Raw genomic sequence first — 22,328 nt, 5'->3', positions numbered from 1 at the left:
ACCAAAAGCCCTGTCAGAGCAGCTTATGCAATCAATAGCCAGCAATGTCCTCATCTGATTTACGAGAAGACGTCCTTGAAGTCAGCCCGAAAGCTTGAGCACCTAAAGCGTGGGATGGGAAGGGACTATTCTAACTCCCAGCTAGATTTGTTCACTGCCTGTTCATTTCCATTTGTCCCTGTGTAATACTATCCTCGGATGTTCAGAGCTCTCCTTCTGGAACGTGTCCTGCTGCCTAACGACATCATCAGCTTCCTCACCATCTTTCGGCTGGGCATGAGGATATCATCCCCTTTCTGCTATGTTGATCCTTGATGCCATGCAAGTATCCTGTAATATCCTGGTCCTCCTCTATTGTGACAGTACCCACATCTTTTTTTTTTTTTTAATGTTTTGGCCATTAATAAAAATTCCAAGGCCAGATCCAAGGTCAGATTCCATCAGTAGTTTCCCTCCAGTCTGATAATTCCCTTTCAACACTCCTGTTATCTTCTTCCTATTTTCTTGAGTTCCATCTTACAAATCTTCCACTAATTGATATTTTCTCCAGTTTAAATCACATGGTCCCAGCACCACATGATGCTGCTGTAACACGGCTCATGACTTACAACAAAGCTTATGACTGAGCTTTGGATCTTGACCCACAACTTGATGGATTTGTCTGCTCTTACTTCACTCACGCATATTGCAAATATCAATCAAAGCCTTCTTTAATGGATAGTCCTCTTCATTTTTCATAATCTGCTTATTCCTAATAGCCTTTTGATATTAGGAAATCACATTCCAGTTAGGTATTAAACTCTTTTCCTCTTGTTTTTCCTGGTTCTTTGGATATAAAGTAATTTTACAATGTTTTCCCTAAGGAATGGCAAGCCTCTTCCACATTAGCTTTGAGTTCTCCCAGTTGATTGTGCTGTTGCTCAAAAATTTTTCTTCTGAAAGAAGAATAAACAAAGTCTTCTATTCTCATTCTACGTTAACTTAGCCTTCAGCTCCACTTTAAAGGTAGTAGCTCATCATCAATCAATCCTTATGAATGACTTCCCTGCAATGTTGTCTCTACTTATAGTTATTTTCCTCTTAAAGGACAACAAATGAGATTCAAAGTCAAAGATCTGAGAGTTCTGAGCATAAATCAAACTCACCTAACGTAACGCAGAATCAGATCCCTGACACATTACAATACCTGTTTTCTCACAGCTCGGGCCCCTTAGACTTGCTCCCGTTCCCCAAGAAGAGCATTCACTGTGACAGTTTGGGGTGGTGGATGCTGTAGGACATGTCACCTCCAGACTGCCAGCTGCTCCAAACACATGCGGACACTAAAATGTTGTCATTGGCTTAGCAACTTTGTGGGTTGCTCCTTTCCCTTTTGGCTAAGCAGCCTTGCAATCTCAGAAGAAGAGGTGAGTTTGAACCAGGGAGGGTCTCCCTTTAGCTGCAGAGCTGGAGCTGGAGCTGAAGCTCCCTCCACTTCCACAGGCAGTGCTGCAGGTGGACACATGCAGATCACCATGACCTGCAGCCAAGAAGAAGATCCAGCTGCAGTGGTATCTGCCTCCTCTTGTGGTGGCAACAAAAATTGCAAGGTTTAGAAAACGGGTGATCTTCTGTCTGTGCTGAAATCTGAGGAAGCATGGTTATGCCGGGGCCAGGGCTTCTGTCTGGCTTAGTGACACACTTGGCTCTGAATAAGGTGCAGGTGCCTGTGTAATGGTTAGGGCTCACCACATCTGCTTCTTGCTCTTTGGTCCATGAGTCCTGAAGCGCAGCCCCTCCTCAGAAAGTCAGACACAGGTGGAAGACCCTGTTCTGGAAAGTGTATTTCCTACTGTGTTTTAAACCGGCCTGGGAAGAAATCTGGACTATATACTGGAAATATCCCTGTCTGAAGCTACGAGCTGGAAAAGTAAATAATGGTGACCTGTCCAAATTGAATCTATGGAGCTTTAACAATGCTGACCCATGAATTTTGATAAATATACTTCTCCTATTAATAAAGGCACTCAGCTGCTCAGCCACTGAAGGAGGTATAAAAGCTTTCTGGTTGAGCAGCTGCAGTGCACATTTTGCTGTATTGCTTTCCATAAATCCCTAGTTGGGATCTTCTTGGCCATGTGCAAAGGTCTCTGGAGAGCACAGAGCTGGCACAGTCTGCTCCCGTATTTCTGCCTGGTCAAGGAGTAAAAAAGTGGTGCTGGCTGGAAATCCCTGTGTTTTAACCATCTCAGCTAGATCCTCATTGAGTTGTGTCTACCCAGCAGCTCATTCCCTACTTGAAGTTACTGTGACAGGAGATCTGGGAAGAAGGGTATAATGAAGAACTGTGTCCCAGGAATATGGACCAAAAATCTGCTCTTAGTGTTGCACACTTTAGCTTTTGACAGAACCATCAGACGATGCTCCATCACTGCAGGAGACTGGTGAAAGGCTGTCTGATGTAGTCCATGGAGCTTTGCTATATGCAGCTTTCAGTGTTATTCACAATGGAAGAATAAGAGGTCAGTTGTTTCAGTGTAGATAAATAAGGTGACACAGATAGGGAAATATGGTCTCAAACAGAGGAGGTTGAACTTAAACTGGCTATTACAGCTCAGGAAAAAGATGCTGGAGTCCTCATTGATGGGTCACAAAAATTGTAGCCTTGATGTGCAGCAAAAAAAGCCAGCAAGATGTGGTGATGTCATCAGGAGGGGCAGGAAGAAGGCATCTTTTGCCTCATGTGTAACAGCTTGTGCACCCACATCTGTGCAGTTCTGGCCTCTGATCTAAGCCCATAGTGGACTTAGAGGCCTGAGCAGAGCAACTGAGATGATCAAGGGAATGGGGCAGCTGCAATATGAGGAGATCCTAGGAAGGCTGGGATTTTTCCCTGGAGAAGGAGGAGCAGAAAGGGCATAAAGTGAATGTGGACCTGGTGCTCATTGGATTCTGCATGACCAGCGTTAGAGGCCATTGATGAGTCTGGTAGATTGGTTTAAAATGGACATACGGGGCAGGGGGGAGAACGAACTTCTGGAACTTGCTGCCACAGGAGGCTGTGGAAACAAATAGGATCAGCAGGTTTATAAAAAGTATAGCAAATTCATGAGCTGTCAACAGACAGCTGCTGAAGGCAACAGGCAGGAATGTACCCTCTGAAATTGCTATTACTGCTGGTGTGAACGCTGGAGGAGCACAATCTAAAGTGGCTAGGCTCGTGTGCTCTCCCCACATGGCATCTCCTGTTGCTGAAAACACTGGGAGAGAGGAACCAATGATGTTACCAGCAGAACATTTTCTATGTTCTCAGTTTCACCATCCCTAAGCAAATTCAGATCTTCTCAGATGGTTCGTGTGTGGTAGGAAGACAGGGTAATCCGCTGAAAGAAAATCTTTGCATTTTTATTCAATTTCCATCCCTGTAGTGAAAATCTGATCAACCCCCAGTGGACAGTGTCAAGCAGGCCTGACTGAAAAATATTATAATCTCATTGAAAAGGGTTGCTAGTGGTACAGTTGCAGTGAAAATCTGGCTAGATCTAATTATCAGAAAAGACATGGTCAGCCACAAAAAGAAGGTGGAAAACCAGTGCAAAGTAGGCGTGGAAAGTTTCTGCCCTTTAGTTGATAAATGGCTTCCATACAGCACTGAGAAGCCATCAATGGCCAGCACTGTGTTACCACAGATCTGCTCCTTCTCCTCCCACATATAAAATCCAAGACCTGGATTCTGTTGTGAGCATCTGCAAGGATGGGGGATTCATGCTGCTTAATGCCTTTTCAGTCATGAGGGCTCACAGAACAAGACCTGGGTTTTTCACAGGTCGGCTTTGAGGTGGATCAGCAAAAAAGGTTTTCTAAGATGTTGCTTGCAATGTTGAACTTCTTGTGATGGCAAAGGGGAGCAGACAGTGTTTCAAGTTTTGTGAATACCTGTTTTTATCAGTCCTGTCCTGTCTGGAGGGGCTTGTACAGCTGTGCTTGATGTGGCTGCTTCGCTGGGAACAGTTTCTGCTTTTAGGAAAAGAAGGAGAGAAAGTGTTTGAAGTCCTTCATCAAAATGGGCATTTTAGTGAAGGCAGACTCTATTTTCTGTCTTCTGTGACCACTTTTCCTTTTTCCACTGGCAAAAGAGCCAGTGGAGAAGGTAGGAGAATCCTAAAAACTGTGGATTAAAATATGTTTCAATATCCCAGTATTTTCAGGCTGCTTGCCTGAAAAAAATCCCCTTTACCTCAGCAACTGATTGAAGCCATCTCCAAACAGTATCTCTGGAAAGTGATGGAGGGTGATGGGGTCGCAGAAACGAGACAATAGGGTCTCTTACAATTAGCAGGGCAAAAGGAGGAAACTAAGGAACTTTACACCAGTCAACTTCAAATCACAAAAAACCAGTGGGACATTTAATTGAAGAGAGAGGTGAGTAATAACTATGGCCATTGCCAAGAATGAATAATTTCAGATGAGTCTGTTTCCCTTCTGTGACAGATTCCAGTCCTTGGTTCAGCATTATTATTCACTGTCCTTTCGTCAATAACTTATGAGTTGTAATGGAGAATGTGCTTATTAAATTCTCAGATGTTCCTGAGCTACAGAGGCTGTGAGCACCCCAAAGCACTGGGTTAAAATTCAAACTTATCTAAACAAATCAGAGATCAGTTCAGTATGGAAAATCTGACGTTTAGGAAAGAGTAACTGTCCAAATACAGGGCAAACAAACTGCTTATGCAGCAGCTTTTCAACATAAGACCTATAGTTTGCACCAATCATGAGTTATTCTATTGGCATATCGAATGCCAATATGGGATGTATAAACAGAAGAACAGTTTGTAAAATGTGTGACATTTACCTTCCTCTTTCCAGCAAGAGCATCTCTCAGCTGGGGTCCCAAGATCAGCTTCCAGTAAGAAATGAATTCTGTATCTTCCCGCTGCTTCTCTGCAAAATTTTGAATGGGAAATTGCTGATAAACTCCCCTAGGACGCTTGACCTACTCCAGAAGTATGTACTTCTGTGTCCATTTCCAGGTCACGCTCTCTAGGGCCATTGATTATTTATCAGATGCTAATAAGAGTGCTATCCAAGCTACCTGGACAACACTGTTTGCAACCCCTCAAGAGACTGGTAAAAGTGTTGTGTTCAGGTAAGTCATAACTCTCAAGCTTGTTTCCTAATGTCGCTTTAGCTCCTCTTTCAGTAAAAACAAGCTCTGAGATGCCATTTGCCTTGGTGACTATCATATAACAAAATACTGTGTTGTTCTGTAGGTATCTTTGAACCACAGATGCTTTGTCCATCAAGAATAAATGTTGACAAGAGGCGAGAAAGGCCTCCAGATAGTGAAGACATCAGAACAGGCTTTTGTCTCACCTGAAGATGTTCATCTTCCTTCTTCCACTGAAGCTGCTTATTGAGACTGCCTCCTGAGCACTGCCATGGCCTGCATCAGAGGGCTTTGTCCCCAAAGTCCACCTCCTCCATGTCGCCTCATGCCATTTTGGACTGCCGCTGCTCTGGCAATGCAGAGATTGCTGCCGCCTCTCTCGTCAGCACCGGAGCTGCAACAATACGAGCTGCAGAACCAACCCAAGCCAGCACTGGGGTTGGTATTTGACCTGCCCCACTCCAGACCACCCTGCCGCGCAGCCTGCAGGGCCCGAGGCAGCTGAGCAGGAACACTGGCTCAGGCAGAGCCAAGCTGTAGAAAGCTGCTGCCAGCGTGTCTGGCCCATGGGGCAGGCTGTGTCCTGGGGCACACAAAGCCATGGCCACCAAGGGATGCCCAGTGAAAGGAGCCTGGGGCTCACATGTCCCTGTGCTATGAGCCAGGAGCCATGGGGTGCCTGACTGCTGGGGCACCCAGTGCTGGAAATGGGCTGCTAGGGAGGGTTCCTGCACCCCTCCGAGCTGGCACCAGTGTCCCCAGTGTGCTCAGGACCTGGGACTGGCTGGAAGCCCATCCTGGTAGCCTGCTTCTCCAGCTCAGCCCTGCAGGCAGGACCAAGGCTTGGCCCTCTGCACCCTCTGCCTGGCCCCGATAAAGCACCACAGCTGGAGGTCCCCATCTTGTGGCAGCAGGGACAAATGGCTGGGACAAAACTCATCTCTGTTCTTTGGAGCTCAGCAGTTCTTTGGCCAGACAGAGCCCTGGGAAAGTGCTGCAGAGCCAGGACACTGCCCACTGCCACACGCAGTGTCCTGTCTGAGGACACAACACGGCATGGGAGCAGCTGGAAGTGAAAGCCTGGCAGAGGCTGACAACTGCCAACCCCTTCCCCTCCACATACATACCATCTCCTGCATTGCTCTTACACCTTGTCTCTTATGCACACACCATGCTCAGGACCACGAGAGTCCTTTATGGCTGGGTTTGGAGGAATCCAAGTCTGTGCAGAATTTGATGCTGGCTCTTCCAGTGCTTTACACGCCAGTCCACACTGCCTTGCACACCTGTGTGCCATGACGCCCCCACTATACCCCTGCTCTCCCTGAGCTCCCCAGGGAGCAGAGGCTCTCAGCAGAGCAGACTTGTGCCCTCAGCTATGTCTGGGTGATGTCAGCTGGAAGGGTGCAACCTGCCCCAACACCCTGCTCCATGCAAAGGTAGATCAGGTTGGTCAGTGATGCCCTGACCAGCTTTCTCTTCCTCTCCTCACCGTGCCCAGGTGTGGTGGGCATGTGGGGTCACGATGCCTGTGGTGCTCTGCAGGAGAAACCCCAGGGGCTAGAGGGCCTCCCTCTTTCTCTCTCCAGAGTCATTTGGGGTCTCTCCTGCCTCTGGTGCATTCATTGATGGTGACTGGAGGCCATGGGGCTAGGGCAAATGTCCATCCTTGCAAGTGTCAGGGAGCAAAGGGGCCCATGGCAACCCCAGCTTAGCTCCATGCTGTGGCTGCGCCAGCCCCTCAGGGCTTTTCTCGAACCTTCACCCCAGCACCGACCACCTCCCAGCCCTGGCAGGGACCAGGAAGCCTTACTCAGCACCTGGCAGGTTGTAGCCCCCTGGGACTATCTGCTGCCCCGTCTCCCACCACACCCACAGCTGGAGGAGAGCCCGCACTCTCCTTTATCAGCCACCTGCAGTCCCCCCCCCCACCGTGACTGCTCTGCTGTGGGTCGCGATAAGGGCCAGGGGCTGTGCAGACACCAGCACCGCAGCACCCAGCACCACTTTGCTGCCTCTGCTCATGTTCCTGCCCTGACACCCCCTACCCTGCTGTGGTTCAGCACCCAAAGAGCAGGATCTGGGGCTGAGCTCTGTCTGCTGCCCTTGCAGTGCCCCATGCTTGCTGTCTCCCCAAGCCTGCCAGCCCCCCAGGACCCCTCCAAAGTGACTCCCCAGCAATGCAACATTAGGTGGAAACAGACGCCCTACAATGCCACACAGCCCTGCGTGCCAGGGATGCACAGAAAGATGCCCATGCGCTTCGGAGTCCTCAGGGTGCCCTCACTGTGCCACCATGCAGGGGGTCACAGGTGCCAGGAGCCCCCCTACCTCGCTGTCTCCCACGAGAAATACCAGAAGCAGATGATCTCCAACAATTTGGCCTGAACAGGGGCAGGGGGTACACAGGGCTGGTGGGGATCCCAGGACAGGCTGGGGCTGCAGGGAGCTCCCAAGGGCCAGACTCTGGCCACTCTCTGCGATTCTTTCCCCTCCACTGGTGCCTGGAAACGCTCTGCTCACTCCCAGAGCCCCACAGCTGGCCAAGCAGCATCTGCCTGCCGGGCACTGCCACCCTGATGCTGCTTCCTCTTGGAGACAGCAAAACCAGAACCCCTTTCCTCCACCTGCCCACCTGGCACTGGGAGTCCCCAGAGCAGATCCCTCCCACTCCCTCCCCACAGGCAGCAATCAGAGCAGGACACCAGGGCTGGAGCACAAATGTCAAAGATTTTATTTCAGATCATTTGTCTGCTTGCTGTCGGAAGGCTGGCAGTGTGTTGGGTCCAGCTCTAGCCACGGTGCCGTCTTAACGGTACTTGGCAGTCAGCACATTGCCCACGGCACACAGGAACTTGTCCAGGGAAGCGTGGACCTCCGGGGTCAGGGCAGAGGGGTGGTGGATGGCCATCACCACCAGGAAGCAATGGCCCAGCAGCTAAAAGGCAAAAGGAGATGGTGAGCAAGGAGGTGAGGTGAGGGGGTGGCCAGGGGGGTGCAGGAGGGAAGCCGGGCTGGTCACCGCTTCCCAGACGCTCACTTTGAAGTTGACAGGATCCACACGGAGCTTTTGGGCGTGGAGGTCACTGAGCTTGGAGAGGGCACCTGCGATGTCATCGATGTGGTTGGCAGCCTCAACCAGTGCAGCCGCCACCTTCTTGCCGTGCGCCTTGATCTGAGCAGAGCCATGGCTCAGGTCGAAGTGGGGGAAGTAGGTCTTGGTCTGGGGATAGGTGGCAAACATCCTGGGGGACAGAGGGGGTCAGGGATGGATGAGACAGGGACACATAGGACAGGGACAGTTGTGGATGGGGAGAGGATGGGGGCAGATGGAGGGAAGCGGGGACAGACAGACAGAAGAGGGGATGACGACAGGGAGGGACACATACCTCTCCAGGGTCTCAGCGCCATACTCGTCGGCATGGCCGCCGATTTTGGAGAAGACGCCCTTCACGTTGGTCTTGTCGCTGGCAGACAGCACCATGGTGTCACCTCCGCGTTGGCAGCCCCCAGCACGGGTGCCCCCGCCGGCCGCCGCCGCCCTTATATGCGGTGCCGGGGCACGGCCCGCCCCCGGCCCGCCCCGCTCCGGCCCGGCCCCGGCGGCCCTGGACCCCGGCCAGGCGGGGCCGCCGCCCGCCAACCCCCCGGCCAGCGCCGCGCCCCGCTGCTCCCCCCGGCACCGGCACCGGCACCGGGCCCGGCTGGGGGGTCTCTGCCCCCGGCACCAGCTGGGCTTTGGGTCAGGATTAGGGTTAGGGCTGCATCAGCGCAGGCTGGGTGGCCCGTCCCCTCTGGCACAGGCTGACCGCAGGGTTAGGCTTCGGTTTAGGTTTAGGCTTAGGTTTAGGCTCTGTGCTGGCGTGGGCTGAGGTTGGGGTGTGCACTGGCACGGGCGGAGGGGGCCGTGTATCCCCTCCCGGCACAGGCTGGGTTCGGGGCTCGGCGCGGGGCAGGGGCTGGGGTCCCGCTGGGGGGGCAGCTCTGGCACAGCCTGGCTGTGCTCTGGCAGGGTGCTGGCGGCAGCAGCGTGGGGCCTGGAACTTCAGTAGCGTGGTGGGTCGACAGTATCAGTAGCGTTTAGGATCGACATAGCGCTGAGAGATATGGTGTAGATGGGAACTGGGCAGTGGTAGGTTAATGGTTGGACTAGGTGATCTTCAAGGTCCTTTCCAACCTAGTTGATTCTGTGATTCTGTGGGAGTCTGTGTCCCACAGACCGGGCCTGCCCAGCACCCTGGCACCCACACGTGGCCCCGCAGGCACGTACGGACTGACCCATCCAACACAGCCTCCACGCACACACGTGAACTGCCCCGGTACCTGCCGTGCCCCGACACGCACTGCTAACGCGGCGCCTGCACCTACACCATCCTGGCACGCACACACACTGCCCCTGTACACACCCTGCCATCCCACCCAGCCCCTATCACACATCCCCGCTGCTCTCGCTCCCTCAGTGCACCCCAAACCAGTGTACCCCCAAAGTATGTGCCCTCTTCACCCCCTGCTCCCTGAACTGCAGTCACATCCCTTTGCATACAGACCCCGGAGCTCCCCTGCCCCAACCATCTCTCCTGCACACGTGATGTGTTGGCCCCAGTGCTGCGGGGTTCTGGGTGACCCTGACTCCTGGGAAGGGGGGACACTCGGCAGAGCCACGGGGATCAGCGCTGGGCGCTGACACAAGCACTGGCCTGCAGCGACAGGAGCTCACAGCCAGGGAAAGAAGGCATGCAGGGCCACAGTGCCCCACGGCGAGTCCTGTGTTCCCCAAATGATGAAGGCAAGAAGGGCAAGGAGGATGAGGATGGTGAGTAAGACGAGGAGGGTGAGGGGGCCTGTGGTGCTTCCAGTAGGTTCGAGAGCTGGCGCAGGCAGGCAGGGGACAGTTCACACCCGTGTTTCCTCCATGGCCGATGGTTCTTATCGTTTGTGTTTGGGGGAGATTAGGTCGAGCTGGCACCATTTCAGGGCAAGGAAGGAGGGGAGGACGGAGGGGCTGATCTTCTGGGAAGCAGAGCCCAGGGAAACTGGTGGGGGAGGGTGTCTGCTGCCTGTATGTGCCTCAGGGGGGCAAACTGCAAAGGCAGAAGAGCCCTTCAAACTGGTGGCACAAGAATAAATGGGTGTAAATGCACCCAATGAAAACACCAGGATGTAGACTGGGATGTGTCTGAGCATGGAGGAAAAGCACTGTGGGTTCATGAGTGCACTTGCAGGAGCAGGGGCCGCTGTGGCCCGGGGACTCCCAGCCCTGTATCTCTGTGCAGGCAGGGTCCCCGCATGCCCAGCACCCGGCAGCTGCCTGTACTCGGCCACCGCAGGCACTGCTCTCCTGATACACTCTCTCCCACCCCTCATGAACACTCGTCTCCCTCTGGTGTCACAGCGCAGAGCAAACCCAGTTTAGTATCTTACAACCCACCACCTGTGATCTAAAGACAATGATTTTTTTTTAAATTCAGGCTCCAGGCCCCTGAAACCAGTGGCCCTGTGCTGGACTGCAGCTCTGCCCGCCCCACTGCCACCCTGCCCAGGTGCCAGGGGAAGAGCAGACACCCAGGGCAAGTGTGGGGGCACTTCCCTGGCAGTCAACAGGGATTTGTGGCTCAGGGGCTTGAGCCCAAGAGCAGGGTTTGTGCTTAATGGATTTTTTTTACTCCATGAACTTGTTTGATTGCTTCTGGAGCTCATGCAGGCACTCAGCTCCTACAGCATCCTCAATAAAGTCCTAAGTAGCCGTTGTGATAGATGGACCCAGGAGGGATTCATCCTACCCCATCAGAGAATCCTTCAAGGGGATGCAAGCACCAAGTTTGGCTTGGTGCACCCTTCGCCCCTCTCCCCAGAGGGATGCAGACACAGCAGGGTGACAGGCTGAGCTCCATTCCCCAGGGTCCTCTGACAGCATCAGCCGCACCCTAAGCTGGGTCAGGGTGGAAGCAGGCAGGGCCCTGGGGGCACCCAGGGAGCCCATGGCCGGTACCTGTACCATGGCTGGCCTCACCAGCCCCTCCCTCCTTCCCCCCCTCCAGCAGGAGCACCGTGACGCTTCAGCCCACCCCAGCCCCCAGCCCCGGCACAGACAGACGCAGTGCTGTGGCAAAAGAGTCTTTATTGATGGCATCCAGGCACAGGTGGCAGTTTATCTGTACTTCTCAGCCAGCACAGCGGCCACGGCCGACAGGAACTTGTCGAAGGCAGCATGCACCTCGGGGGTGTAGTCCTTGCCCAGGTTCACAGCCAGCACCACCTGGAAGCACTGCGACAGCAGCTGCAAGGCAAAGAGGACTCAGCACCACTGCTATGGCCCCCTTACCCCCAGCCTGGTCCCTGTCCCTCATCCCCCATCCCCCATCCCCCATCCCCCGTCCCCCGTCCCCCATCCCCCGTCCCCCTCCTGCCTTGAAGTTGACGGGGTCGACGCGCAGGTTGTAGGCATGCAGGTTGCTGAGCTCAGACAGGGCCTGGCTGAGGTTGTCCATGTTCTTGACGGCATTAGTCAAGGCGTTCACCACCTTCTTGCCATGGCTGCGGACCTGCTCAGAGCCACGGGTCAGGTCGAAGTGGGGGAAGTAGGTCTTGGTCTGGGGGTAGGTGATGAACAACCTGCCGGAGCGGGACGGTCAGTGCTGCTGACCCTCAGCTGGACCCCCCCCACCAGTCCCCCATGGGGCTCCCACCCACTTGCCCCCCTCGCCCGTGGGGTCCCCAGGCCGTCCTGCACCTCCACAGGGCTTCTTCTCCTATGGCCTCTGCGTGGCCTGACACCTTGTCCCAGGTCTGCTGGATCATCTTCTTGTCATCGGCGGTCAGCATGGTGGCAGCTGGCAGTGGCGAGCAGGTCTTGGTGGCAGCTGGCAGTGGCAGACAGGTCTTGGTGGCAGCACTGCCCACGAGGACGCTCTCTTATAGCACCCAGCACCTCCATCCCGGCCTTATCTTATCGGCTGTGCAGTGCCGGGCCCAGGGAGTGGCTGCTGTGTGGCCTCGGGGGGCCCCGACTGCCTCGGGGGGCCCAGCCCTGAGGAGGCCCCGAGGGGACCCGGCTGCCCTGCCCTGTCCCGCCCCACTGCACCAGCCCCACAGCAGGTGGAGGGTGGGGGGCAGCACCCGGCTGGGCTGTCCCATGGTCAACAGCAGCCACAGGCATGCCCTGGGGGTGCCACAGCCTTGGTCTCACCGGCTGGCACATCCTCAAGCCCCCTGTGGGGACCCACCATTCCCCCTAGCCAGGCCAGGGTCCTCCCTGGCTCCACGGGTGTCCGAGCGAGTCTCACACGTGTCCCTGGTCCCTCATGTCCTCCAGCCTCTGGCACATCCAGCCCCTCTCTGTCTGAAGAGCCCCTGGGCCTCTGAGCAGGAGCCATGGACAAGCCCTCCTGGGCTCTGCTGGGCATCTGCCATGAGAAACATCATCTCTCCAGCAGCCCGAAGAAACCTGGGTGGGGAAGAACCTCCTTTTTCAGCACATGGTCTTCCCAAAGTCCATCCTGGGATGCCTGTCAGGCCTGTGCTTCTTCCCTTCTTCTCAGCCCAGCGTGTGCTCCTGCCTCTCCCCATACACACTGGGACATCCCGCAGGGCATACGGTGGTTGTTGACTGTCACATCCTTCGCTCAGCCTCTGTACAAAGTCATTGGTACAAATTTGGGGTTAGGGCCGCACCAGATGCTGACCTACCTAAGTTGTGGACTTAAATGCTCAGGTTACCTGAGAGCCACAAATGTAGAAAGTTTTAAAAACTGCTGTGGTTCAATGTGTGACACGTTTAGAGCAATTTGGTGGCTTCAGAGCTTCCTCACTGTCTCTCTCCCCCTTGCCCAAACACAGTCCCAAAATTTTGTAAAGATGAGGACCACAGCTTGCCATGCTAGTTCAGGTTGTCGATCAGAGCGTGCTTGAGACTTTGCACCACCCTTTTCATGTCAGAAGTCGTCTGAGAGAGGCATGGGCAATGAATGTAACCTGATAAATAATTCTTTTCACAGCAGTTCACACGGTGCTGTGTTACAGGTTTTTGACCAAACCAGCCCTGCTAACACACTGATGTTCTGGCTTTTGCTGAGCAGTGTTTGCACAACATCAAGTCCATCTCTGCTTCTCACTCTGTCCCCCCAGAGAATAGATTTTGGGGTGCACTATATACAACTGGGCAGATAACCCCAACTAGCCAAAGAGGCATTTCATACCATATAACACCATGCTCAGCAATAAAAGGGAAAAGAGAGGAGTTTAGGGAGTTTTAGGAGGGTTACCCATCTTTCTTGATCAGGAACTGGCTGGGCATTGGTCTACCCATGGGAAGCAGTGAGTGATTGCCTTTACAACACCTGTTTTGTTTTGCTTTCTTCCCTCTTCTTCCAATTATCCTTCACTTATTAAACAATTATTTCTGTTTGATTGTTTGTTTGTTTGATCTTGACCCCCAATTTTTCTTGCTTTTATTCTTCCTTTCCTCTTCCCCTCATCCCAGTGAGGGGGGGAAGTGTGTGAATGACTGTGTAGTGCTCAGCTGCCCACGGGGATTAACCCACAACAGGCATGTATGGAGGATCCCTGCAGTCCCCCCAGGGTGACCATCAGTTCTGAACTCTTCCCCGTCACTGCTTTCCAGGGAAACTCTGGGAATCTGTGGTCCCTCAGACACCATCAACACTGATCTCTAGTAGCCACTAGTATTCCCAAATTTCAAATGTATGTGAAGTTCCCCGGATAAAAATAAGAGATGTCAAACCGAGTGGATGGTTCCTTTACCACACCTGTCTAGCAGGTGTGATAGTCCAAGGTGTTCATGAAGCACATCAGATACTCTGTCCATACACCGTGGAGAGGAGCATGAGAAGACAATGCCCAGCATTGCTCCGGGCACATCACAACATATGGCAATGCAGGTTTTGTTCACAGCAGGCTGTGACAGGTTTTGGATAGGCCAAACCAAAAGCCTGGGTCCATTCAATATCCCAGCAGGGTAAAAGACTGTTTCCTGATCAGCCTGGAAACAGGCTTCAGTGGATTGACCTTTGGTGAGCAGTAGCAGTCGTAGGGCTTTAGCCTGTTCTGGGCTTCTGCTCAGTGTTTTGTTCTTCCCACTGCATTTACCCAGCTTCGCACATGAATTAGTACATGAATTCATTAGAACCAGAATCAGTACACAAATTTACACAGCTTAGTATTTCCTCCTCCATATTGTGTAGACATCTCAGAACACTCCTGCCTGAACACTAAGGTGTAGGTGGAACACATGGGAATGAAAACACAGAGACCATAGCTCACATTTGAATTATTTATTGGGTTTTGCAAATGACCGAGCCCCTGAATAGGGGATTTGAGAGGACTGCATGGGAAAGGATGAATACCCCAGAGCCTGGCAGCTGGGATGTGCCATGGATGTGCATTCCTCACCCTCTGTGGGGGCCATTTATCTGTACTTCTCAGTCAGAACAGAGGAAACACTGGACAGGAACTTGTCCCACGCAGCATGAGCTTCTGGGGTGAAGTCACTGGGATAGCGGGCAGCCACGGAGCACAGGATACAGTGCGAAAGCAGCTGTAAGGGAACACAGGATGAAATCCATCATAATCAGTAACAGATGTCAGTCTAGGGGTCTGCAGTGGACCTTGGTCCCAGTGTGCTTTGGGATGACAACAACGTGTCCCAAGCAGGTAACGCTGCTGCCTTGTGCTACATGTGAAGAAGCAGAGTTGCCTTTGGCATAGGGCAAAAGGCACTCCTTGATCCCACTCCCTCTTCCAAATGTCCCTTCCTTCCTCACCAAAGGGAAATGCAACAAGGTGGAAATGTTTAGAATTTACCAAGACTTTGTTCAAGACAGGAGATATAACCTGATGTGTGAGGGAGATTCATAAATTACAACAAAGGCAGCAGAGACGCGAGTCCATCTAACACAACCCATAGGAGACCCCTGAGTAGTACTTTGCTTGAGCCAGACCAGATCTTTCATTAAAAGATCCAATCTCAGGTTAAAAATCAGGTGGGGAACAAGCAGCGACATGAGTTGACGAGGCTGTGCAGTGCAGCCAGGGACCAACCTGCCATTAGCCAAAATTATCTGTGGTCTCTAATTCTGTGATGGCAGTTTTCATCCCTGAAAGTCTCTGTGCTCACTCACCCTGAAGTTCACTGGGTCCACCCTGAGGATGTAAGCATGCAGCTCACTGAGTTTGGCCAAAGCGCCTCTGATGTCATCAATGTTCTTCACAGCTTCCCCAATGGCATTCATGACCTTGGAGCCATGAGCACGAAGCTGAGCTGAGCCTTGGCTGAGATCAAAGTGAGGGAAGTAGGTTTTTGTTTGGGGGTAGCTGGAGAAAAGCCTGGAGGAGAACATGAGAATGAGATTTAGCAGTGGAAATGGCATGCATGAGATGGTAAAACCCCAGCGCAAGTGCGATGTAAACCTGCCAGCTACAGAAGTGCACTCCTTCAGCAGTTGTAACAAAGATCTGGGATCTTGAAGCAAGCATCAGGAGGGTCTTTCTGCTCTTAAACCTCTTCTGCAGTATGTGCAGATTAAAGAGTGGGCTAATCTGTGCATACTAGAGAAGAATGAAATGTTAAAAATAATTTTAAACTTAATGTATTAAAAAAAAAATAATAGCCCCAAATTGTCAGTACATTTCCTATATTACATTGCAAGCCATTTTGCAGGACCTTCAAACTAATATGAGCTGAACGAACCAGAATCGACATGAGTGGCACTCAGAGTTTTGGAAGGAGTAGTGCAATACTTTATATTGAGCTGTAAATAACATTTAAATAACTTTGAATAACATCATAATTTCTGAACAGTTTCCAGACTATTATCCCTTTTGTGCCAGCTTGCTTCATTTGTATGAATTTTGGATTACTGTGCTTACTTCATGCAGGGGGTCCAGTTGTCTTGTTTCCTAACAGTTCGTTACTTATCAACTGGAACAATGAAACATGAGTATCCAGTGAAATTAGTGGATATCTATTCTCTCAGTGCCTAGAAACTGCAAGAGAAAGCGCATCACTTATGCAATAAACCACTTCAAGTTCATTTCCTAACAGTGATAAGCCTGTTTCAGGACACTGAGTATGAATGACTTTGAATTCCTCACCAGGGCTCCTGGCTGTGAATTCTTCTGGATTGCTATAATGAAAAATAAACCTCTAGAATTAGGTTTAGAAAATTATGTTTTGCTATGAGATTTTGGAGCATTTAGTAGCACAGATATAATCCCAGAAAATTACATACCAAACGACATAGAGGTCATCCATCAACTCTCACCAATCCCTGTGTGCTCTCACTCATGCAAGTTTTGCATGAGATGCATCCTAATAGCAAAGCCAGAGGAGGCACCCTCTTTGGAGGAGTTCGGGGGGACTTACCTCTCCAGTGATTCTGCCCCAATGGCATCGGCTTGGGTAGCCACCTTTGTCCAGATGGTGACCACGGCGGCCTTCTCGGCTTGAGTCAGTGTCATCGTGCAGGAGGGTGCAGGCTCAGGCTCCTCGCAATGAGTGCTCAGGGCAGGTTTGGACTCATCGCCCTGACAGCCCTGGTTATAAAGAGGAAGGGGAGAGCAGACCTTGGCGCCTGTCCACGCTCATTGGTCACTCCAGAGGCCCACCCATGGAGGTGGGAGACTCTTATCTCCCCGTGAAACAATGCCTACTTCAGCAAGGGTCAGTGCACTGGCCTCCTCGCTTGCTGGTGTTATCAGCTTCTTGTTTCTTAACATAATGGCCGTGTGGCCAGAAGAAATTGTCTGGACATATATTGATACATGAACAGAGAGATAATGCTGGAAAATTCCAGTGACAGAGTGTTAGGACACATCTTTAAGCTGAGGAGTGTATGGACTTCAAGCATACTAAGGAGCTTGAAAAAAATCTGCATTTTCTGCCTTGCATCACAGATGCGGACACAAGACTGGGCCTTTCTGTGTCATGTCGTACACTTCCAGTATATGTGGCTGCCACGTGGCCCGATATTTAATATAAAATGTTTCCTAAGTAGTACGAGGGACAGGCTGGGAGATGTGCAGTATAGTTCAGTGGGCGAGTGAGACCCTGATTTTGGGGGAATCAGTGGAGATTTTGCCATTTGCTTCACCGCTGCCAGGACTTCACTTTGCCAGCCTCTTGCAAAGAATTAGGGATGCACTCCACAACTGATATTGCTTATAAAAGCACCAGCAGTAATGATCCCTATGGATACAGGGAGAGGGAGCTTATGAAATTGATAAGGGTCCTAGAAAAAAGCACGTGTGTGTGAGAAAGCCCAGCCAGACTTCTTTTTTTCATCACTAAATGCCTCATACTGCACATCTGTTTTCTAGCTGCGTGATCTTCCTGTTAATTATCCTTCAAACTGTACAACAGCCCTCAGCACCACAGCCAGAGCTGGCGTGTGCCGTGCTACAGCTGGACATGCACAGGAAAGCCTGGTCCCACCATAGGTGGCTTGTAGCTTCAGGGCATGGGCACACTTGATGTGTGAAGGACCAAACAAGCAAAGGGAAGATGAGCACAAGTCTGTAATCACAGATAAGTGGGCAAAGTGTCAAAGAAATACCCTAATGGAGATGGTCACTGCTGAACCTCAGGGAATTAATATCCTGCCAGCGCATGAAGCAGAGGTAAATCTTTCTGCCACCCTGATAAACTACAGCAGTCGTACACACCACTGAGCGCTGGCAGCTGTGCATGGGAAGCTGCCTGGTACAGTCAGAGAGGTCAGATAGTGTTCTGTGCCCAAATAGCTTTGCACGCTTGTGCTGAGAAGGTTTATATGTATAAGCCAGATTCCTTGCAAGACATGTCTGCATTTCACAGCAATGCTACCAACTGCTCCAGGGGATGCTCCCCAGACACGGTTGTCCTGCTAAGAGGAAAATTCTTCTAGGGATCTAATGATACTCGGGTCCAGCATACGGTTGGTTATCTGTACCAAAGTAGCAATGCCAGTGCAATCACACCACCCAGCCCCCCCTAAATATCTCACGGGAGCATACACTGAACTTGGAGCCTCTCTTGGGAGCCACGGTGCAGCTGTGTGATGTTGCTGGACAGGGGGACCTGACTGCCGGCAGGCATTGGGTTTGGGGTGGGAGCTAGGCTCTCCTGTGTGCTGTGCTCATGGTGGGGGTTTGCTCAGGGCTTTCAAGTGGGGATAGGCCTCTCCTCTTCGGGTAGACTCTGCAGCCTGTAGGAGTTGATACATTCACTACAAATAGATGTCACTATCCTGGGGCTGTGGCTCTGCCACTGCATCCTGGGCTCAGGTGGGAATGAATCAGTGGTGCCAGAGAAGCGGTAGGGATGGGGTCAGACAGCTGCTGCTGTATCCTCTGGTGTCCCCAGTGTTCTGGTGGCTGCAGTGGCACTCGCAGAAGGACTCTGACCCACCCCCTGTGCTTTGCGCTGGGCTCTGAGTTTAAGTCTTCCTGCAGGTGATCTGTCGGACGAAGAAGGAGAGACCTTGGGCTTTCCCAAGGGGCAGGCACAAAGCACTTGATGCTTCTTGGTCTGCACGCCTGGCTGGGTTCAGTGATCTTGTATTATCACCCTCTCTGTGGAGGCCAACACCTTATCTGGGATTTCATTAAGACTGTGTTCAGTACCACAGCTCCCTCCCCAGCCCTCCTGCCCACTGCCTGGGTGGCTGGGTAATTCGCTTCTCTTGGTACCTCACTTTAAGAGGGGATACAAGAGGAGACTCTCTTGACACCCGGTGAAGACAACTGATTTATAATAAGGAATATTATCAGAGTGCTTGTTGTATATCCTCCCTTTAATAAATGCCACATGTGTCCATTGTAAACCTGGAGCTAACTCTGGCTGCACAGATGCAGTGCAGAGCAGTCTCCCATTAAAAGTGCCTCTGAGGGCATGGGCAGCAGTCCTTCAGTCAGGGCACAGGAAAAGGCAATATTCAGTTTATACTGCTTAGATGGATGGAGTATCAAGGCAGGATGAATTCATCATCCCTTGCTATACACATTTTAAAAAACTTGCAGTTTTCTCATCGGAAAATTGCTTTGAAAATTAAGATGTTGTTGTTGAATATACATTTATATAATGTTTTCATTTCCTCCCCAAAGTGCTGCCTCTTACATTGCCCACTGCATGGCTGTGCCCCAAGCTCTCCTCAGTGAGAGTGCTTTTAATCAAAGGTCACTCAGTCAACACATGAGGGAAGTGACTGTGACCCAGATATACCCGGGCATAAGGCAGAGACACCATCAGGACTCCTTCCTGTTTTGCTGCCCACTGTTTAGCCTCCTGTCTAGCCATTGATCCTCCAGGACTGTAGGATTACAGTCTGTGTAGACATGAGGATCAGAGCAATGCCCGCACAGGAGGGTTCATCATGGCTGAAATCTTTATGGAATTTGAATTAATTTATCGAGAGCTACACTTGCACTATCACAAAAGCCAGAACAGCCAAAAGATGACCGCGGTTTGCTAGGAGGTCATCGCTTGCCCAGGATCAGGGCTGCACTGGGGACGGCTGGGGACACTCCTCAGGAACGTGCCTGGTGGGAGAAGCGTGATCCTTGGCCATGCTGCAGTGTGACACGGAGAGTGATGGTCTCTGCCCTTTCATGGACCTTTCAGCCAGGTTTCTCCATCCCGGTGCTCCAGCTGCCCACGGGATAGTGAGACACGGAGGTTCTGGCCTGAGTGACACGAGGAGTTGGAAAACATGATCACTGGTCACAGGACCAATAATGAATAGTCCTATGGGAAACCCCACAGACCTGCCCTCCTCCCTTGCTGCTGCTTCTCAGAGTTATGTTCATAAACCCCTAGCAGAATGTCCACCCTTGAGCAGATGACGAATATTTGCCATGAACCTGTGACGTGTGATTTTTAGTGTTAAAAAAGGTGATTTCCAGTATTAACGTAGGTCTTTCTTAATCCTGTTCCAAAAGCAGGTTGCCAGAGTTTCTCATTTTAAAAGGCAGAAGCGATCAACAGGTCTGTTTGCTCATCATAAAAGTGGGATTATCATTTTCGTCAGCCCTGACTGTAAATCCAGTGACCGATTGAATGGCACCACTGTGAGATCAGGGATAACTTTCCCCATGCACCTGTATTCTGCACAGGGCAGCCTCCCCCTCAAAGGGAATTCCCATGGATATGGTGGCACATACGTCTAACTGAAAAATTTTGGGTGTATTAAGTTTTGGAAATCTTAAAAGGGGAATTTAAGTCCTGGTTTTATCTTTAATTTCCTACCAGCTTGCAACAGTTTGCTTTAAATAAACCGCAGCCTCCAAGATGTGGAAATGACAAGAATGTCTGTAATTTATTATTTAAGAAAACAAAATTATGCTTTGAAGCAGACACACTGGGAAGTTTCAACGTAGCTGCCCAGTGCTGGTGCACGAGGAATGCTCTGCTGTGATAATACGACTGCTCTTTAATCACCCTTGGACAACTCTCTCCCCTCAGCGACACCTTCTCCTGCTTCAATTGTTATCGCTGGCCTTGCGGAGAATGGCCCTGCAGATTACGCCCGCGCCGTGTGTGCTCATCTCCCTCTTCAGTCACCCACCTCTGCCCAATGTCCTCGGGGAGGAATTGCAGAGCAACGTCCAGAGTGGGGATATCTCAGAGTGTTCAAATATCCAAATATTTTAACCAAATGCAGAAGACTTTCCATGCAAAACCCAGGACATCCTCTAACATAACTGCTGATAATTTTCTGATCTCAGTTAAATACAAAATAAGACGAATGCGCCAAGCCCGCTGCCAGCTGTTACTCTTACAGGAGTACATCTTACACCTAGAGGCAGGAGTAAGTTTACAAAGCCACAAGGCGAGTTGTACCAGTGTGGTAAAGCACCCTGAGATCTCGCAGTGAACATGAGAAACAAGATGAAGTGTGCCCTTCCTGGAGCACAGAGGGCCAAGAGGACCGACTTCCACAGCCTGCCTGCTGCAGGCATCCCGCACCGGCTAACCCACCAGGGAGTGATGAGCCCTCGCTGCCGTTTGCCACCGGCTTTTAATAAAGTTCTGGGCTCGTAATGCTGAACTGGCAGAATCACTAGAAATGACCCAAAGGGGCCGATGGAAAGAAACAGGGACGGGTGGTCCAGGCCTCCGGCAGCCCCTGCATGAGGGCTCCAGGGCCAGCACCATGGCTGGGGGGCCCAGGGGGGCACCACACACAGGCTGGGTGTGTGGCTGAACTGGGGGTGCTGGGGGCACTGGGCTGAGCTGGCTGTGGGTGGATGAAGCACTGGAATAAACTGGAGTGCCAGGAATGAAGAGTGGTGTCCATGGGCATGGGAAGTACTGGTCTAGGCTGAGGACACAGGGCTGACTGAGTGCTGGTGAGGGGGTGTGAGGTGCTGGTCTGAACTGGGGGCACTGGGCTGCACTGGGGGAAACTGCTGGGGGCTGCAAGGTGTTGGTCTGAACTGGGGGCACTGGGCCGTACTGGGGGACAGCGCTGGGGGGGTGCGAGGTGCTGGGCGGAACTGGGCTGCGAGGCGCGGGGGGCCGGCCGCGCTCTGCCCGCAGCCCGGAGGCCCCGAGCCACCGGCCCCGGCCCCGGCCGCTCGGCCCCGGCCGCTCCGCCCCGCCGGCCGCCGGGAGCCGCGGCTGGTCCCCAGTAGCGGGCGGAAGCGGAAGCCGGCGGCGGCGGGCGGCCTTCCTGCGGGCCGGGCCGGGCCGGGCCGGGCCGCGCCGCGCCGTCATGGGCGAGAGCACCAGCCCCATCAGCGTTATCCTGGTGAGCTCGGGCAGCCGCGGCAACAAGCTGCTCTTCCGCTTCCCCTTCCAGCGCGGCGCCGAGCACCCCGCCGCACAGGCCAGTAAGTGCGCGACGCCCGGCCCGGCCCGGGGACTGCGGCTGCTCCGCGCCCGCAGGAGCCTCCGCCGGGGGCTGGCGCCCCCCGTACCCCCTGTGGGGGCCTGGTATCCCACACCCCCCCCACGCCTCGTACCCTGCGTGGGGGCCTGACACCCCTGACACGCCTCGTCCCCCCCAGGCACCCCGCACACCCCCCGCACACCCACGGTAACTGCCCCACATAGTGCCAGGCGCTGCTGCCGGCCCGGTGCCTTGTGGCTGCTCCTGGGCCGGCTGAGGCGGTGGTGCGATTTCAGAGCTGTGGGGGAAGGAGGAGGCAGGCTGAGAGGTGAAGGCACCGCTCTGGGAGAGGGGGTTCG

At 52.5% G+C, this 22,328-nt stretch overlaps 4 protein-coding genes across 8 annotated transcripts in view; 1 reads left to right on the top strand and 3 right to left on the bottom strand.

The window, feature by feature from the left end:
* Positions 1-7,857: 7,857 nt before the first annotated feature.
* LOC141930227 (hemoglobin subunit alpha-A) lies at positions 7,858-8,694 on the bottom strand. The gene is made up of 3 exons (XM_074840780.1): positions 8,536-8,694; positions 8,187-8,391; positions 7,858-8,084 (listed from the first exon to the last, which is right to left on the bottom strand). The coding sequence occupies exons 1-3, from the start codon at positions 8,628-8,630 to the stop codon at positions 7,956-7,958; spliced, it is 429 nt and encodes a 142-aa protein (XP_074696881.1). The 5' UTR covers positions 8,631-8,694; the 3' UTR covers positions 7,858-7,955.
* Positions 8,695-11,247: 2,553 nt separating this feature from the next.
* Positions 11,248-12,056, bottom strand: LOC141930252 (hemoglobin subunit alpha-D/D'). Its single transcript, XM_074840857.1, has 3 exons — positions 11,877-12,056; positions 11,554-11,758; positions 11,248-11,423 (listed from the first exon to the last, which is right to left on the bottom strand). The coding sequence occupies exons 1-3, from the start codon at positions 11,966-11,968 to the stop codon at positions 11,295-11,297; spliced, it is 426 nt and encodes a 141-aa protein (XP_074696958.1). The 5' UTR covers positions 11,969-12,056; the 3' UTR covers positions 11,248-11,294.
* A 2,463-nt stretch (positions 12,057-14,519) lies between these two features.
* On the bottom strand, positions 14,520-16,621 carry LOC141930330 (hemoglobin subunit pi). The gene is made up of 3 exons (XM_074841024.1): positions 16,527-16,621; positions 15,283-15,487; positions 14,520-14,699 (listed from the first exon to the last, which is right to left on the bottom strand). Exons 1-3 carry the CDS (start codon positions 16,619-16,621, stop codon positions 14,571-14,573), a joined length of 429 nt encoding a protein of 142 aa, XP_074697125.1. The 3' UTR covers positions 14,520-14,570.
* Positions 16,622-21,786: 5,165 nt separating this feature from the next.
* NPRL3 (NPR3 like, GATOR1 complex subunit) overlaps positions 21,787-22,328 on the top strand; it is a 45,452-nt gene continuing 44,910 nt past the window's right edge. For 3 of the 5 annotated variants that reach the window (XM_074840814.1, XM_074840812.1, XM_074840811.1), the window contains exon 1: positions 21,795-21,970. In XM_074840814.1, the coding sequence (XP_074696915.1) occupies positions 21,853-21,970 (118 nt within the window). In that variant the 5' untranslated portion in view covers positions 21,795-21,852. Of the gene's footprint in view, positions 21,971-22,328 lie in introns of all 5 variants that reach the window. The other 2 variants (XM_074840816.1, XM_074840815.1) reach the window with 1 other exon arrangement.

The sequence above is a fragment of the Strix aluco genome, chromosome 15 (genome assembly GCF_031877795.1).
Source record: "Strix aluco isolate bStrAlu1 chromosome 15, bStrAlu1.hap1, whole genome shotgun sequence".
Lineage (NCBI taxonomy): Eukaryota > Metazoa > Chordata > Aves > Strigiformes > Strigidae > Strix > Strix aluco.
The sequence above is the reverse complement of the archived record's forward strand: the minus strand, read 5'-3'. Positions and strand labels throughout refer to the sequence as shown.